This window comes from Notothenia rossii, assembly GCF_949606895.1.
Source record: "Notothenia rossii genome assembly, chromosome: 8".
Classification (NCBI taxonomy): Eukaryota; Metazoa; Chordata; class Actinopteri; order Perciformes; family Nototheniidae; genus Notothenia; species Notothenia rossii.
In genome coordinates, this window is record NC_136906.1 from 29821347 (window position 1) to 29839630 (window position 18284).

Below are 18284 nucleotides of genomic sequence, written 5' to 3' on the forward strand. Positions count from 1 at the left end.
ACACTCACAACTATAAATGAACCAAAAACAAATAAATAAACAAGTTTCAATGTTTTTTCATATTGGATATTGTATGTTATTGGTTATGGCCATGTACTTGTGATTTTATGATTATTTAAATGTATACATTTTTGTTTCATATGGGTGTAGTCTCTTTATTTCCCCCTCAAAATGCACCAGATTGATGCATTTAAGTCCAACATTTAAAAAAAAAATCTTACCGGGGGACCATGCCCCCGGACCCCCCTATAGGATTTGAGGCCCGGCCCCACTGTTCCCAAATAGATTTGCAAATTGTTTTAAATAGTAACCCATCTCCATATGTTTCTTTTTGGGTAGTAGATTTAAACTAGAGGGCTATCACTTTGTGCAGCAACGCTATTGACAAATAAATCCAGCAAAATGGCACAAAACACTGGTAGTGGCCTCAGGGACGAGGAGTCATTTAACCAGCCAGTAGGAGTCAAGCTTTACTTTCTTCTATATCCATAAAGAAAAAGTAAATCTTTTTACAGTTGTTTCATATGGATGTTGAGAGGTATCCATATATCTCTTCATTTTGCTCTCAAAGTGCACCAGATTGATGCATCTAACTTCAATATTTTAAAAAAAAAATCGGGGGAGCATGCCCCCGGACCCCCCTAGACTAGAGGGTGTCAGGTCCACTCCCCACTTATCAAAATAGCACTTTACCACTGCACCCCCTCTAATCTCAGATGCACCCTGAGTCATTTTGTTTAAGTACAGTGAGCCTTTCTAAAATATACAGTAAAGAGACAAACCCACCAGCATTATAGGATATACTATGACTTTGTGCCAAATACTTGTTGCTGATTTAGAGTACTGGCACCTTTTTTATTCCAATTCAAGCACTGGCTATAAAACTAGTCGCCAAAGACCCCACCGTCTCAACCACCGGAAGTGACCCAGATGGAGCAACATCATCTAAACAGCCAAAAAACGACTTTTTTAAATCACCACGTCACCCAGAGTAAACTAAATAGATTGATTGCCAGGTATGTTGTTGAGGACATGCTGCCCATCGCAACGGTCGAGTCTGTTGCCTTCAGAGAACTAGTCAGCAAAAAACAACACAAAAACTTGTATTTGTATTATCATTATTTGTAAAGTAAAGTAACGTATTACTAGTTACTTCCACAATTGAGTAACTAATAAAGTAACTAATTACTTTTTGAGAGCAGTAACTATAACTAGTTACTTTTTAAAAGTAACTTGTCCAACACTGATTAAGAGTGATATTTAATTATTGTTGTGACCAGTCGGAACCTGATACTTAAGTTGCACGTGCATTGGTGTGATTACGGAGCCAGAAAGCGATGCACGTTTACTCGCGTGGACGAAATGGCGAAGCAAATTAAGTTGTTTGACTGTGGGGTAAAAAGTTTAGCCAACACCTCAACTTCTCAAACGAATGTTCAAAGTGATTCAACTGATAAAGCGCAAGATGAACCCGAACTAAAGCAAAGAGGAAATGTATAAAGTGTTGGGAGGCGAAATATATGTACATTCTGCTATGTTGTGCATTCACTTCCGGTAAAAGTTCCTTCAAAATAAGAGTCCCGACCTTATTACTACCAAAAATAAGAACGAAACTTTACTATAGGAAAATATTGGCATACAAATATAATCACTTCTATAAAAAGGTTACACATTTTAAATATAGTTAGACATATTAAAAGGTAATTTACAGCATTAATAATTAATATCTAATTCTTAACTGTGTATGGTTTTCATTTATTTAACATTATAAATGTATTAGTCTGGCCAATGACAGAACCGCAATCAAGACTTCAATGCTGAAGGGCCGGTGGATCTATGGTGGGGGTCAGCACAAAGGTCAAGAAAACCAAGATTTGAAAGGGAGACAACGGATGACCAAGAAACTAGTGACTTGCTCAATTAATGTTTGAGGGATCTGTGAAGAACATGACAACAGCTGCACTACTGGTATTTAGTATACCAGCAATTGAGGGTCGACAAGTTTACTACCACTTAGGTTCAAGGTTCTTTATTGTCAAACTAACATAGCTCCAGAGTAATTATGTCCTTAAAAATCTTAGGTCACAGTCTTCTCCAACAATGCAACACAATAATACAGATAAGCAGACAATATTAACCAATATTAAAATATAGTATTTTAAAAGTAATACAAAAAGAAAAATGTTTTTTCTTTAAAAAAAAGTGAGAGAAAAAAAAAGTGGAATAGTGAAATACGAGTCTGTATACAAGTTATTGGAATGATATATTAGATAATAGATAAATAATTACTAAGTAGCAGGTGAACGTTATGAAATTGTTTCAGCAGTTCAGTTGTTTAACAGTCTTATTTCCTGTGGGATGAAGCTGTCACTGAATCTGGTTGTTCTTGTCAGGATGCTGCGGTAACGCCTGCCAGACGGCAGCAGACTGAACAGTTTGTGGCTGGGGTGATGGGGGTCTTTTAGGTTAGGTTTCAAATAATTGTGTTAATTACTTATTGTAAAGCATTTGAACATTATTTTGTGTCACATTTTTAAGTTGATGTGTAACTATATAGTATCATAATTATTTAAAATATAAGGTGACTAAAAATGGCAACTGTATTTTCAGTTTTGGCAACCAAAAGCTGATGCCTGGTTGCCAGCCCGGCAACCACTTTTAAAAGTTAGCGTTGAGCCCTGTGTAGCTTAAAAGTAGATAAAATAGCTTAAAATCAGATATAAAGTCTGAGGTGTAGGAGAAGCGGCGAACAAACAAGCGCCAGTGTCCTCTCCCGTCAACATCACTTGGGCCGCTGATCAAACATTTTGGCACTAACAATGTCTCCTTCTGTGGAGAACACCCTCTCGCTAGGGACAGAGGTAGCAGATACAGCCAGGTAGCGCTTTGCTAACATGGTGACCAAAACGTCCCCGTTTTCTGGGCAAAGTCCCAGTTTTCGGTGGCCGGTACCCGTTTGAAACTACGAAAAGGGTTCAGGACTTTTCCCGGTGGGCCGCTGCCGTTGGTGGGCTGCTGCCTTCGGTGGGCCATGGACTTTCACAGCGCCGCTGCGCCGGTACTGCATTCGCCACCACAAACACCCGCAGCGCGCTGTGAAAGTCCACCGCCATTGCGAGTCTCCGGCTGTAACAGTCCACTACCGCCTGCGAGGACCCAGGTTCGATTACGGCCTCTAGGTCCAAAAAATGTATTTAAACCTGTTAAGCACTGAGCCTGTTTTTCAGGTCTCAGGCTCGAAAATGACATTCCCAGAACAAATGACCAAAATCTTCCCTTCTAAAAGGGTTAAATTAATAATATTTTTTCTCAAAGTAATGATAAACCTGTGAGTTGGATGTAGAAAAGTCACAATCAATATAGATGTTTTTTATTTTAAAGAAAATGTAGATTGAACATAGTAAAAAAACTGTGAATTATAGTGTCTGTCCAAAAAAAATGTTTTTACTTATTGTGAAAACTACCCTTGGATGATGGTAAGGTAGACAAACAGCTATAGGAATCCAAAGTACAACATATAATAAGTACCCTGTATCAAGATTGATGCAAAACAAGTGACATTTGAACTTTTTAAGAGAGGTTTAGCAAAAACAACTCCACCTCTGAGGTGATTTGGGCCGAAATGGGCGTTTTTACCGTTTCTCTGGAACCCATTGGTCGATTTTGGTGATTAACATCTCTTTTTGACCGATAGAGCCAATAGAATCGAAGGGGACATTCCACATACACCCACATGTTAACACAAAAAGTTGGGGGCTTTGCGCATGCAGGTTTGCATCAGAGCGAACCTATCTCTCGCTCTGACATCTGGAAATGGAAAAGCAGGTTTATTGCTTATGGATTATCAGAAATCATTTCAAAGGGACACAGACACATTGGATTAACCTAAGGATTAACTTCAGCAGCGTTGTTATCGTTGTAAGGCCATTGAAGACCACTTTTGACCAGACAACGACAAAGGTGAGCCATTTTGCCGTTTCTAGCTACCTAGCGCCACATGTCTGTTCTTGTTAATATCTTCGCGAGTTCTTATCATAGAGTGATGATGTATGTACCGATCGATTCTGTCTTCTCACAATCAGATCAATGGGTTGGGCGTGCAGCTGAGTCATTCTACAGAAAAGGTGGAATCTCGGTGATACAAATCTGCTGAAATATATTCCTTCTAAACACATCTTAAACTTGTTAAATAGCAATAACTAACTCTTAACTTGATGAATCCACAACAAGTAGAGCTTAAAGTATTTTTATTATTTTTATACATTATACAAAGCTTATTTACATAGGAACGTCACTGGTGTTTCGTGTTACCAGGAAGAAGAGTAACACCAGTGACGGTAACACAAGTGACAATTTGGAGAAAACACTACCATTTTAACAAAATTGCTGCAATGTGCCAGACCAAATATGGCTTCAGTCAATATCAAAATCGTTTAACTCTTCAATACAATACATTTTCCCATTCAAATGTTCACCCCTAGGGCTATGAAATTAGTAACACTAATGACAGACTTGAAAGACGCACGTACAATTTGAAGATAAAATGACACCTTTAACAAACAAAGTAAGAAGTATCTGACTTTCCTTATGTCTTTGTCCACTGCACTGTCTCAAACGATCTTCTGTAACAGGAAGCACTTCAGAGACAGTATATTACTTCAAAATAAAAGTGTTTTGTGTAGCAGTAACACCAATGACGTCATTTTGGGTGACTGACATTTATTGGATATTATTAATAATAATTTGCGTTGTTTTTTTACCATTTCAGTGTTATAATCAATGTATGTAATGTTATGTAAATATGAATGAGATTTATTTATTCAAAAATATATATTTTAAATGAAAACTATAGGCTCCATTTCCATGTATGATCAAAGTGACAAGGCAGTTCCTTGAACTTGACATTTTAAATAAATTACAATTTATGTATAAAACGATTTTTTAAATTTTTTAATTTAGTACCATTGCAAAGACAATCTCTATTTATTCAACATATATAATGAATGTGAGTATTAGGTCAACATCATGTATTTTGGTGTCTGCAAAAGTAAGTGACAGTACTTCCACCTTTTCTGTAGAATGACCCAGCTACGATAAGTAATAAGGGTGTTATGAGTGATAGCATTTTTCGCTCGTGGCTAATTCATAGGCTCAGCGCTAGCTTTGTGGGTTTAAAAAAAAAAAAAGATCAGTTAGCTGAGTTTCTTCCCGTTACATGGAAATAAAACATTCATAGTTTATTGAATATTAAGATGCCCTCAGACGCTGTTTCCTGCAGATGACGCATTTTTCCGGGGTTGCAGTGTAGAACAGGTTAAAAAACAAATAAATACAAAATAATCTCCCGTTCATCGCGTCCATTCGCGACCCACTTATCACATCTCTGCGCCCCACCAGTGGGGCGCGCCCCACACTTTGAGAAACGTTGGGATAGAGGGAGTCGTATGTTACATTAAATGACATGTCACTTGTTAGCAATTTTATCCAAAGCAACTTACCTACTCAATACTATGGACAATCCCCACAGGAGCAATTTGGGGTAAAGTGTCTTGCCCAGGGACACAACGACATGCTGACTGCAGTGGGACTCCTGGTTCGAAGTCTAGCACACTTCCCACTGAGCTACAGCCACCCCATTTTATTTTATGAACCTTTTACATTAAAAACAAGGGGGGTGCTTTTTACGGCAGGCCAGGGGGTGCATTTCACGACGGGGGTGCATCATTTGACCGGTGAGTACCTGCCCAATTCAAGCACTGGTCACAGGTAAAAGTCCTATATTCAAAATCTGGTTGTTAGCTAGGTCTAAGTTACGATTTTTTTAATCGGGACTATGATTGATATCTACAGTTTCTAAAATATATTCACACAGGGTTAAGTTATGTTAAGAGTGGTTACATTGGTAGTTTAATATTCACTATTGTATAAAACAGAAAGTAAAACCGAAAGCATGGAGACAGGTAGAGGATCCATTATACAAAACGTACGTTGTAGACTTTTATTTTGAAAAACCTAAACAAGGTTAGCTAACCTGCGACAACACTTTGGATGTACTTTAATCTGTTTCTTTAGCTTCACACCTGACTAGTTAATTTTTCCCTAGAAGCGACTTTGATAACAGCGACATTACACTTGTTTATGTCGACATTATTCAGCAAGAAAGTGTTTTAAAAGCGATAAAAAGAAGCAACCGCTCACCATTTCAGCCATGTTTCTTTTTTTCCGCGCGTTGTTGTTGCCTTTAGGTACCGTGGGATATTACTAAGTCAATAGCGGATTTTCCGCGTTGCGTTCAGGTACAATGGAAAATATTTGTTATTAATATTTGATTTGATTTAGCAGTGGTGGAAAGTAATGCTGTACATTTACTCAAATACTGTGCTTCAGTTTTTTCATCGTTTACGTTATAAAAGAAAAAGCTGCATATATTTACATTACATTGTTTATTTTTAAATGAAAAATAACTTCAAACGTCAAACATTGTGTCACATGAATCATCTGTCAAATGACAAATATATTCAGCTGTGATGCCCCCGTGGGGGACATCATTGAGTGTCTCTGCCTCTCCCCTGCAGGTAACAATTAATCAAACTCAGCTCTCCTCACACCTGGCAGCCGTGACAGATAGACTTTGGTTTTGTTGGTTTACCCTTTTGCACTTCACAACATTGACACCCACACTCTTCACTCATGCTCATCACACACAGCTACTGATTGCTGATTATCACATCCCATCTGTATATTTAAATTGCTAAATACAATATTGTTTAAACTTAAATCATGGTGTTGTCTCCGTTTTTGTCATGCTGGTTTTGTATAATGAGTTAAAAAAGGTTTAGACATTAATAAACTATTCCTACATTTAGTGTGTAGAAATCTAAATGTGTGAAGTAACTGAAGCTGCCAGATAAATGTAGTGGACTAGAAATATTGGATAGAATATAAAAAATAAAACATGGACAATAAGACACAAAGCAGTGACGCATGAAAACATTGTTGTTTCTGTTTCACACAACAATGATCCACTCTTTACAGTAACAAAATAAACAGTTTAGGCTCTCAAAGGGAGATCAACCGACGCAGGTTTATGAGTAAAATGTTCCTTTACTGGCCACTAGATGCTGCTCCTGGCTGGGAAAAATGTCCAAATAAAATACAACTTCTGTGTCCAAATGTATTATGCATACAGTAATATACATTTCATTTGGTTACTGCAATAATTACAAAATAAATAAACACAAAGCAGTTTTACACAAGCAAGTGAAGGAGGTCAGCTTTAATGGAAGCGGGCGTCTGATGTGTTTTTCCCCTCCATCTTCTTTTATTTGTATTCTGTGGGAAAATGGTGTGTCAACAGCACACTTAAAAGTCAGTATAGACAGACTTTAATACTTTATTCGTCACTTTTCCCCTGTGAACAAACGACTACAGTATCCAGTATAAATTTAGGACACAGTTACATTTTTTCCCAATGAGACATTCAGGTTCACTCCTCAAGGTCTTGGTGCTGATATTGACAGTCTCATTAAAAAGATGACAAGTATTAAAATGTCTGTTCAGGTGTTTTATGACCTGGTGAATCTGCTCCAAGGGCCTATTTCGATTTTTTCGACAAATATTTCCGAGCATCTTTTCCTACAAAAATAGATATCATCTGTGATTTCCCGTCGCTGGTCACTTCTTCTTGTTTTCTTTGCAGGCGACCACATATCTCTGAGCCACATTGAGCGGGGGGGAGTAGCCGTCTGCGTACGACGTGTCCTCGAACAGCACCGAGTAGTCGTCTTGAGGCTGCGAACAAACACACAGAGGTCAGTGTGGGGGCCCGACAGCCGGGGGACAGTCTGCTCGCTGGGTGAGGAGCTTTTCACACAATGAGTCTTTTTAGTGAGAAGAAGCTACATGTATGAAACAAAAAGACCCATAATTCAGAGGTTTCTATTCTGGATGTGACTAATGAGAGTGAGCTCTGCAGGATTAGTACCTGGAGCTTTACTGTCGTGAGGACAGTAGTAGTAGTTTTGCATCTTTTTGTACTAGTTTGTGTATTTGAAATAGTTGTATGTCTCTTTGTAGTCGTTATGTGTTTCTTTTTGGTCATATTGTCCGGCAGTGGATCAGTCAGTGGGGGCTTGGACTGTGAGCCGTAGGGTCGCCGGTTCAAGTCCCTGACCAGACCTAAATATGGAGTGTGGACTGCTACTTGGAGAGGTCCCAGTTCACCTCCTGCCCTGCGGTGGTGCTCTTGAGCAAAGCACTGGACACCACCCCACCCCCATTGCTCCTCGGGCGCTGTACAATAGCTGCCTACTGCTCCTAGTACTAGGATGGGTTAAATGCAGAGGCCAAATTTCACTGTGTGTGCTCTGCATGTGTGACCATTAAAGAGGGTTTCATCCCTCCGATTCTATCTATATTGTGTCTCTTTTCAGTCGTTATGTGTCTCTTTGTAGTCGTTATGTGTTTCTTTGTAATTGTTTTGTGTCTAAAGGTGTCTTTTTGTGGTCATTTTGAATGTCTTTGTGGTCATTTTTAGTCTCTTGAAGCTGCTCTTTGTCTCTGTCGTTGTTGGTTCTTTTCGTGTCCTTTTGAAGTTCAGTAATCCTTCCATGTTCCCAGTAAAACATTTATTTAACATGAATACTTGGTTTCCATAGTCATGCTGACAATTTCGGCAAATATTTCTCTATATTAATGACCTAACTTTGGCTTCATATGTTAACCCTTTGCGAATAATACCACAGCTCTGAGTCTTACCCTGTGTGGGGGGGTGTGAATGAGGGCCCTGTAGAAGCAGGTGGTCTGGGGGTAGAGGGCCAGCACCAGCTGGTCCTTACTGAAGAGAGCCTCTGGGTCCGTCTCCGGGTTGGCCTTCCACTGAGGCAGAGGGATGATCCTCCGTCTGCTCAGAGTGTGTCTCCTGATCACACACACACACACACACACACACACACACACACACACACACACACACACACACACACACACACACACACACACACACACACACACACACACACACACACACACACACACACACACACACACACACACACACACACACACACACACACACACACACACACACACACACACACACACACACACACACACACACACACACACACACACAAAACATAAAGTCTGTTTGGGAAACTGGACACAGATAATACAGATTCTCCCAAAATCCTTTTTATTGATTACTAATGGATACACATACGGTACGACAATAAATTTACTTTTGGACTCTCAACAAAAATGACGACTATTTATCAAGCTGCGTATTCATTATTATTATTAATCAACTCGGCAATCCTCAGATAATCAGCTGTTTTCTACAATGGCTTGATTGTTTCAATAGTTGCTATTTGTAAGTAAAAACAGTGTCTTGCCCCAGCTTCTCTAATGAAAGGATTTGCACCTTGCTCCCTTTTATGTGGAGGTCAAAAAACAAAAATGTTAGGTTGTCGAAAACAGCAAGTCATTTGACAATTTGTACACCTGTCTAGAATCAAACCTTTGAGAAAGGAGAGGAGCAGAATATTTATTTGACTCTCTTTACCTGGTAATGTTGACTTTTAACCAACATTTCAGAGGAAGAACAACATGGTAATGTAATAATACAAGGCCTGTATTTAAAAAGATATAAGCCTTAACATGAATGAGAGGACAAAGACTCAAAAAGCAAACATGAGAAAAAAGAGATTTAAGGAAAAAGATTGAAGATGGTTTGAATTGAGGATTCAAATATAAAGAGAAGTAGAAACGGATAAAGGTAACAGAGAAGACTGTAGAACAAGAACACTGCATGATGTTTATAATATAAGTTATAATAATATTACGTATTAGAGATGGTAAATGTAAACTCACTCTTTGCCTTCTTCATCGATGTCGTCCACTTCATACCTGTACATGTTTGAGATTAATTAAACATCATCATTTTATCCCCCTACATTTATCAGTAAGTAAATCTACAAGTATACGATTACTCATATAATCCATTGCTACAGATTAAACTGCTATAATAAGCAGTTCAAACCTTAACCAATGTCCATAAAGCTGCAACAATAGCTGCTTTAAAATCGATTACAGTCATTCTCATGAAAGAAATGCCAGAAATGCTCTTTTAATCCTCTCAAATATAGATAGTCTTTTGCTTTTTCAGTTTTACATCATATTAAAGTAAATATTTGTGTGTTTTGGACTGATTGGCAACATAAGATATTTAAACAAATCATCTTGGAATATAAGAAAATGGGATGGATTGTTTTCACAAGTTCCTGTCATTGTATAGAAAAAAACATCTATTTATAAAGAAAATCAGGGGGAAATATTCCATAATGAATATAACTGTCAGTTGCAGCCCTACAATATATTACCACTTACAAATAATGTAATAGTAAAACACTCAAAGAAGCCAATCTGCATTATGAGTACATTTTAATGTCTAATAATGTGATGGTACATAATGAGCATTTGATGAGTTTCTCACTTGTTGGTGGAGTGGTTGTAGCTGACCACCTCGGCCAGGATCCACTGCTCGTCTCCGTCCACGGCCTTCACCCTCGCCGCCACCTTGTCGCCCTGTTTGGCCACGTAATCGCTGCTGGCAGGGGTCGCCCCGCACAGAGGGGGCGGGCTGACACAGAGAGCAATAATGAGGTTAGTGCACAACTTATTCAGAATGCTGTGAGTGAGTGTGCAGAGCATCATCTCTAGACAGTGACATTTAGATATCTACCATCGTCATTTAATTTCTCTTTGTAGTCCTTTTGTCAACTGTGATAGTTATGTGTCAATTTGTATCTCTTTGAAGTCATTTTAGGTCTCTTTGAAATCGTTTTGTGTTACTCCAAAGTCTTTCAAGTCTCCTTTTGATAGTGTTGTGTCTCTTTGAAGTCATTTTAAGTCTCTTTGAAGTATTTTTATATATATTTTTAAGTTGTCTAATGTATTTGAGTTGTTTTATGTCTCTTTGTACAGTTTTATGTCTCTTTGAAGTAATTTCATGTCCCTTTGAAGTCGTTTTGTGTCTCCTTAAGTCGGTTTTATGTCTCTTTGAGGTAGTTAGGGTCTCTTTGTGCCACATAGTCTCTGCTATCCACAGAGAGCAACAATGAGAAGAGTTTTATCCACAACTTATCTTAGCAAGTAGTTAGTGTGTGTGCAGAGCAGCATCTCTATAGACTGGCGTGAAAATATCTTCCATCTGTGAGAAAAGCCTTACCGTGCAGTGTCTTTTTGCCTGGACAAATATTGAACATTTGGTCAGCAGAATGAAGCCTATTTGATTATGATCCGGTAGCTTTGTAAAGAAAACAGGAAATCAGCATGTAATCTCCTCCTACCTCTCCCCCGGCTTGCCGATCCACAGTGGGAGCGTCATGGCAGACTGCTGGAGGAGCGTCATCAGGACGCCGCGCCGCATCGTCTTCCTGGGAGGGTCGCTGTCGCTGTACACCCCCGCCATCTTAGCAGCTGCGTGCAAACATTTCAACTCCATTAGTGGCTTTAAATGTAAATCATAAACTCTCTTTAAAACATTACCAACTTAAACCTAAATTAGGACATCACAACGTAGTTATATTTTTGTTCCCAAGCTTTAGTTATATTTTATTACTGCATATCTTTGTTACATACCTATTCTCCTCTCCTCCAACAACGACTTGATCTCTGCAATTTTATCGAGAGCATGACGCAGAATGCTGTGAGAAATAAAAAAGATTAAGTTAAAACAAAATATGGTTTCTAGGATCCATTAAAAGCTACAATATTCATCACAGGCCAAATGTAGTGCTACACAGAAGAAACAACATACAAGTGACAGTCTGGTTTGAAGATTTCTGACGATCCTTGAACACATTGTGCGTGGGAAAATGTAACCAAGGATAGCATGCAAAACAAGATATATTTGTTGTTGTTGTTGCCATGAATAAACAGTCTGCATTAACTGGATCCTTTGTAGAATACTAAGAAATTATACTTTATATGTATTTTCTATGTTTGCGATTTATGGCTTCAACTATGTTATAATGATATAATGAACGTTAATAAAGTGCATGGTGTTAGGTGTCCGCTCACCTGCACTCTGCCTCAGCATCTGCTTTGGCTGTGGTGTACAGTCCTCTGAGCTTGGTGCGGTAATATGGAGAAGCTGAAGGAGACAAGTCAAAAATGTTGGTTTGAATCAGCAACTAACCAACCAGTTGAAAAAAAAATGAAAATGAAATAAATGTCTCGGTGTTGTGGAAGTGAAGTTTGTGATGATGTGGCGACTGACTTTTGTTTTCCGTCTGCATCCTTTCATGTGTTTTCTGAATGTTGAGCAGATTATGTTCACTGCGTGACCTCTCCTCCTTAAGACATTATTATTTAGATTTGGTTAACTTTAAGCATGATTACTAACATTTCGTACCTTAATCAGAGTGTATTAACTATTAATCAATGTCACTGACTTACCTGGGTCTGTTTGATGAGCTGATGGAGCTCTGTGAGCAGCTCGGCAATCTTAGTATCCGCTGACATTTTGCTACCTTCGATGTTTTACAGATAAGAGTCTTGTTAGCAGTGTTAATTCACACAAAACCCCATTAAGAAATCTGTCATTTTAACAGAAACGGCCATGGCAGTTGGACCAGAAAAAAAAGTCAAATGTTATCATTATATTGAAAAGGTACAGTAAATTGAATTGAAGCCGAGTAAAAATGTGAATCAAACCAGTTTTAGATAATGTATGTTTGGTGTCTCCCTAATAAAAATGCATTTCTGAATTGGTCGATTTCTGAATGGAGTTCGGTGTTAACTGATGAAATGTATAAAAGTTCCAGCATTTAACGGCATCTAAAATATCTGTAATTTCAACGAAACCAGTACAGCATGTTTTAAAAAATAACAGGAGGCAGTTAATTGGACCAGAACAGATTGTGTAGTAGTAGATTTTAACTGTATATTGAAGCTGTTTAAAAAAAATGGTCTACTATTTTTCTGTCTCCTGAATAACAAGGTGAAATTATATTTCTGTTTGGTTCGGTTTTAAATGATGTTTAAAAAAGTGTGGATACACACAAAACTCTATTAGAAAATCTGTCATTTTAAAGGAACTTCTGACAGAAGGCAGTTAGACCAGAACACATTTTATTGTAATATGAACATTACATTAAAAAGTTAAAGTACATGAAACGGAAGCCGAATAAAAAAGTGTATAATTCCAGTTTCAAATAATATGTTGCTCTGTTTTTATGTCTCATACATAAAAATGTATCTCAAAATTGACGAATTTCTTAACGAGGTTTAGTACAAGCTCTTATTGTGAAGAAACATGGCTCGTAATGACGCTAAAGCGACACAAATAGAATTTTGCGTTTAGACCGAGAGAAATATTGAAACTAAATGCTTTGGTAAACCTGGTTGAAATGCTGACATGACCTTTAATAAGAAACGTGACGTTAAAGCAATTGTATGACTAAATGTTGCTGCTCGATTGGGTTAGCAAGTGATATGTTTAGCAAATGTTAGCCAGGTTGCTAAACCGTGAGATTTATGCTCACTCAACGAAAACGTTAGATGTACATATTTCCGCTTGGATACCTTAAAATACAAAATGTTTGATCTTTTTCGTCACACAATATGAAACATTACCTACCGTGTTAGTTTTTCTGTTTATTTATTGTAAATTTGCTAACACTACAGATTAGCTTCTTCTTCTTCGTTGGTGTTGTAAATGCGAACCAGCTTCACATACCGCCGCCGGATGGCCGGAAGGGGGAACTGCAGGTTTGACATGTTTGTTGCTGGTACATTTTTGAGGTGCTTGTACTAAACCTCAGTATTACTATTTGTATGCAACTTTATACTCCTACTCCTTTTATTGAAGAACATTCATCTGACAGTTTAATCTACTCTGCAGATTCAGATTAAAATGACAAAATATAGGCTAATATAGTGATACATAATTCCTCCAACTCAGCATAACAATAATTATTTGACCTTGGGAATGTAAACTTGTATTAAAATATAATTTCATAATGTGTATATTTTATCTAGATTCATTCAATAATTTTTGTAAAGCCCTTTGAATTACCTTTTTTAATGTGCTTTTTAAATAAATGCCTTGAAGTTCTTATATAAAAACATAAATGTTTGCCATCACTGTGACATTTTGGTTAAGTATTATATTTAATCCTATAATTCGATATGCAGATAAAATAAGTGAATTGATTTGATGAAGAAACTACTATTGTACCTTTATGTAATGAACCCTAATATCTTGATTGTAGCAGTTATACTTGTAAAGGAGTATTTTTATAATCTAGAAATGGTACAACACATATATATACTATTCAATACATTTCACCTGCAGCCTTCCTGATGACCAGAAATTAGCTTGTAGAATGAACTCAAGTCATTTTGAAGCTTTGTGTTGTATGTGTTGATGGTACTTTGGCCAGAAGTCATGTACAAAGAGTTATCATCACACTGCAGAAAAACATGCTGAGAATGAATGATTAATATCTGCTGTGGTGGTACGATGCCCTAAAACTAAATGCGTTGTGTTTTTGAATTAGAAGTTAATCATTATACACCTCAGCAAAACACATCTTTATAAGCACACATAAACTGAATGACTTTGGAGAGACTGAGCTGTCTGGACATGTATATCCATAACAAACCACTGTACTGATGTTAAATATCAAATGCCATTTAAGTCAATTTAATAAATAAAAAATGAGGCAAAAGATATACAAACATATCAATAGAAATATATGAATAAATCAATATAGTTAAATACATATTTTTAATTTTTTTTATAGGACTGTTTTTTTTTTCAGGGGACTTCAAATGCCAGAATTTTTTATTCCATCTTGTTATTTATTTATAACTGTTAGGGAATAATTTGCTTAGGTATTCAACCTTTGACACAGTTCATCATTTTCTCCTCTCACTGTCTCTTTTCCCATGGCATAGTTCTACGGGTTGGGTATTGCTGCTATCTCTCTTAAGGAGGAGCAGCTTGGGCGCATTGTTGTTGTCAGTCTATAACAGAGCACAACCCACCCTGAGGTAGTTTACTGTTCAGGGACGAAGGTTCTCTGGCGCGCATTTTTTTTTTATGGACGATAGCTCTAGTTAGAAAGAGGGTCCATAATTGTTTAGTCTCACTGATAAAGAATGTTGATTATTACACTCCGAACTAGTTAAAACCTCGAGCTGCAGAAGAGTTCTTCAGAATACGTTTGGCAACCGCTGTGTCAACTCGTGACACACCACCTGTCTTGTCAATTCTCCGGCCGTATCTCCAAATAAACCGTCAGTGTTTGCCGTCAAAGCTCCAGCTCTCCTCGTGTCTCTTTGAGTCCTGATTCCAATTGCTTCAGGAGTTTCCCCCACAATAACTATTTATTTTTGTATCGTTATGTTAATGCACTTAAAAATGTTAGAGGGTGGTTGTACTTAACATGAAGATTTCCATTTTGACTTTCATGCCCTTCTACAACGCAAAGAAAATTGATTATGCCTGACTAAGGGTGTTTGATGCATTGTTTTTTGTGAATAGTATCTGTGATATCGTGAACATGTTTTGATCCTGAAGAAGACACATTGCATTTTTTAAGAAGTCACAATAATACAAATATTTTGAGCATTACAAAGCAGTGTGCCTGTGTTTAATGGGTAAAGTGAGTATTTATTTTGTGGATATTTGTTTTACGTCCACAATGCTTTACATAACCTTCTCTTTATTTGCATGTAGTCTGGTTCACAGAGGGCCGCTGATATGCTATCAGTGAGCTGGTCTACAGACTGCAGTCTGCACTCAGTGTGTTTTAGGAGTTCCTGCAGACCAAACTGAGCCATGCTGTAACAGCTCAGCTCATATTTCTGAAAATATTTACATACTGGAGGTGAGACGAGGACAAGGAGGAGGAGAGAAAAACACAGCCGGAGCTCAGAGGAAACATCCTGAAATCTGAAAAACAAAAGCTGCTGCAGTGTGGTCGTAAAACATCTGACATAGAGAGGCAGTCCGGTGGTAAAACACATCCTCCTCCTCCTCCTCCTCCTCCTCCTCCTCCTCCTCCTCCTCCTCCTCCTCCTCCTCCTCCTCATAAAGGCTATGTTTATGACTAAATGTCTCGTCAGATGTTTTGTTACAGGAGAAATTCAGAAACAGCTGCTGTGTGTTTATGAAGTGGACTGTACGACAGTATGAGTCAATAATAAAGTCACGAGAGGATGATTTCATCTCAGCAAATACTTTCCTCGTGACTTTATTACAAAAACAGTCAGCTGTTAATTATCACCCTTGGTTATGCATTATTTGGAGGACTAAAGATGCCAATAACAGAAATAAAAAAGGGAAAGTATAAAAATACACAATAAAAATAGATTACTCAAAACAAAAACAATTGACAAAAAGAAAAAAATATACTAAATAAATTAAATGGTTGAATAAAATAAATAAAAACAACACATTTGGGAAATAAAGAAAATTAAAAAAAATACAAAACAATACAAATATACAAAGGAAAGGTCATATAATAGCAAATAATGAAATTATTAAATAAATGAGTAAAATCCATTAAAGTAAATGAATCCATTAATATTTATACTCCAGGGACAGATACAAAAACAGAACCTTTGTCAGCTCTGCTCAGCACTACAGTCAGAGAGCTCTTACTGTAACATGTGAACATGTATTTCACTTCATGAAGGAGGACGTGCAGGCTATCATTACAGAGTGATGAGTGATGACATACGGATGAGTTTGAATGCAGAGCCTCTCATTATTTCTCCAAGTTTTCCTGTGTTTGTGTTTATAGCATCACGAGGAAACATTTTCTAAGTTAAAACACACAAACTCTGATTCTCTCCCCTAAACCTTTTAGGAGAGATGTTGCAAAAATGTAACGTTCATTTACAGGAAATTAGCAAAGATGAGGGAGAAGTCAAGAAAATAGTGTACATTTGAGTTGGAAATGTATTGTCGGATCTATATCACATAATGTTTTCTATTTGAGACGACTTGCAAAACGTCTGCATTCAGTTCAGTTCACTTCTTTTGCATTTTAATTTTTAAATACAACTATTTTTTCTCCAAAACAAATACTGTTGAAATGAAATATTGTTTTCTCATCAGTACAAACAGTACATACAGTAAGTTCCAATGATGAGCATTATCATTTTTAAAACAATTATATTGTACCGATTGTTAATTTTTAGTGTCTAATAAAAAGTTGTTTGCAAAGAACTGTAGTATTTACACACACTTTCTGTCTGTACTTTCACTGAATGATAAACTCAGTCCAAAGTTTGTTTTGGGTGGAAGTGTCATGAGTTCTTTGACATGGATCACACACACACACACACACACACACACACACACACACACACACACACACACACACACACACACACACACGCACGCACGCACGCACGCACGCACGCACACACACACACACACACACACACACACACACACACACACACACACACACACACACACACACACACACACACACTGAATGAGGGCAGGGCTACAGTGTGAAGACTGCAGCTGCTGATAATATAGTTTTGATCTCAGATGAAGTCAAAGTCAAATGTAGGACATTAAAAAAAACAAGAGTTCATATACATGGATAACATTTTTTCTTCTTCTTTTAGAGCAGAACATTACATCATCAAGCACAATCATAACGTTCATCGTTCACGTCGCATCGTTTGTACTTTATTTAATTTTCATATTTTGTGGGTGAATCATGTTGGAAAATGCTCTAGCTCATTTCAGTTATTTTATCCTCAGTGTGTGTGAACCGAACAACAACAACAACACATAACAGTTATTCCCCAGATGGTTCTTGTTCCTGGAAAACACATTGTATAGACCTTGTGCTGTCTGATCTGGTTTTTTTCAAACTTTTGTAGGTCTACGTCCAATTTATGCAAAGGGTTTGTATAGTTTTAGCATTTGTTTGCTGTGAATCACAGTAAACAAATCAAGGCATCAGTCTCTGTTGTAAAACAATCATGCCATAACATATGTTTAAATCATAAAAGATGACCATGAGTGCAACAGTTGACTGTAATGTGTGTGATAATAATGAAGCCGCTGGATAATATGGATGCACAGACCTTCATCTAATAAACAGTGTTCTTCCTTACAAATGAGGGAAATCATAAACTCCATGTTTTCCTGAGTCTGAGTTTATAATCTGATGCAACATTTCTGCATCAGAAAGATGAAACCTGCGGGGGAGGAGCTGCATGAGTCCGGTATAAAAGTCCCAGAG

General features: G+C 37.6%; 2 protein-coding genes across 2 annotated transcripts in view; both read right to left on the bottom strand.

Annotated features, from left to right (window-relative positions):
• nfatc2ip (nuclear factor of activated T cells 2 interacting protein) overlaps nucleotides 1-6353 on the bottom strand; it is a 28544-nt gene extending 22191 nt beyond the window's left edge. Inside the window, exon 1 of the mRNA XM_079644919.1 lies at nucleotides 6199-6353. Coding sequence (XP_079501045.1) covers nucleotides 6199-6210 — 12 coding nt within the window. The 5' untranslated portion in view covers nucleotides 6211-6353. The remainder of the gene's footprint in view (nucleotides 1-6198) is intronic.
• Nucleotides 6354-6428: 75 nt separating this feature from the next.
• Nucleotides 6429-13777, bottom strand: sgf29 (SAGA complex associated factor 29). The gene is made up of 10 exons (XM_079644920.1): nucleotides 13639-13777; nucleotides 12460-12529; nucleotides 12281-12356; nucleotides 12082-12154; nucleotides 11641-11705; nucleotides 11349-11478; nucleotides 10493-10639; nucleotides 9871-9906; nucleotides 8758-8920; nucleotides 6429-7791 (listed from the first exon to the last, which is right to left on the bottom strand). The coding sequence occupies exons 2-10, from the start codon at nucleotides 12523-12525 to the stop codon at nucleotides 7675-7677; spliced, it is 873 nt and encodes a 290-aa protein (XP_079501046.1). The 5' UTR covers nucleotides 12526-12529; nucleotides 13639-13777; the 3' UTR covers nucleotides 6429-7674.
• Between the last annotated feature and the right edge of the window lie 4507 nt (nucleotides 13778-18284).

What these genes read in the sequence shown, in the direction of transcription:
- sgf29 (XM_079644920.1), bottom strand. Translation starts at nt 12,525, where the DNA reads ATGTCAGCGGATACTAAGATTGCCGAGCTGCTCACAGAGCTCCATCAG. An exon ending in AGCTCATCAAACAGACCCAG is followed by an intron (nt 12,357 to 12,459) that starts GTAAGTCAGTGA and finishes TAATGTCTTAAG; the next exon opens with GAGGAGAGGTCACGCAGTGA. An exon ending in ATCGGCAAGCCGGGGGAGAG is followed by an intron (nt 10,640 to 11,348) that starts GTAGGAGGAGAT and finishes TCTCTGTGTCAG; the next exon opens with CCCGCCCCCTCTGTGCGGGG.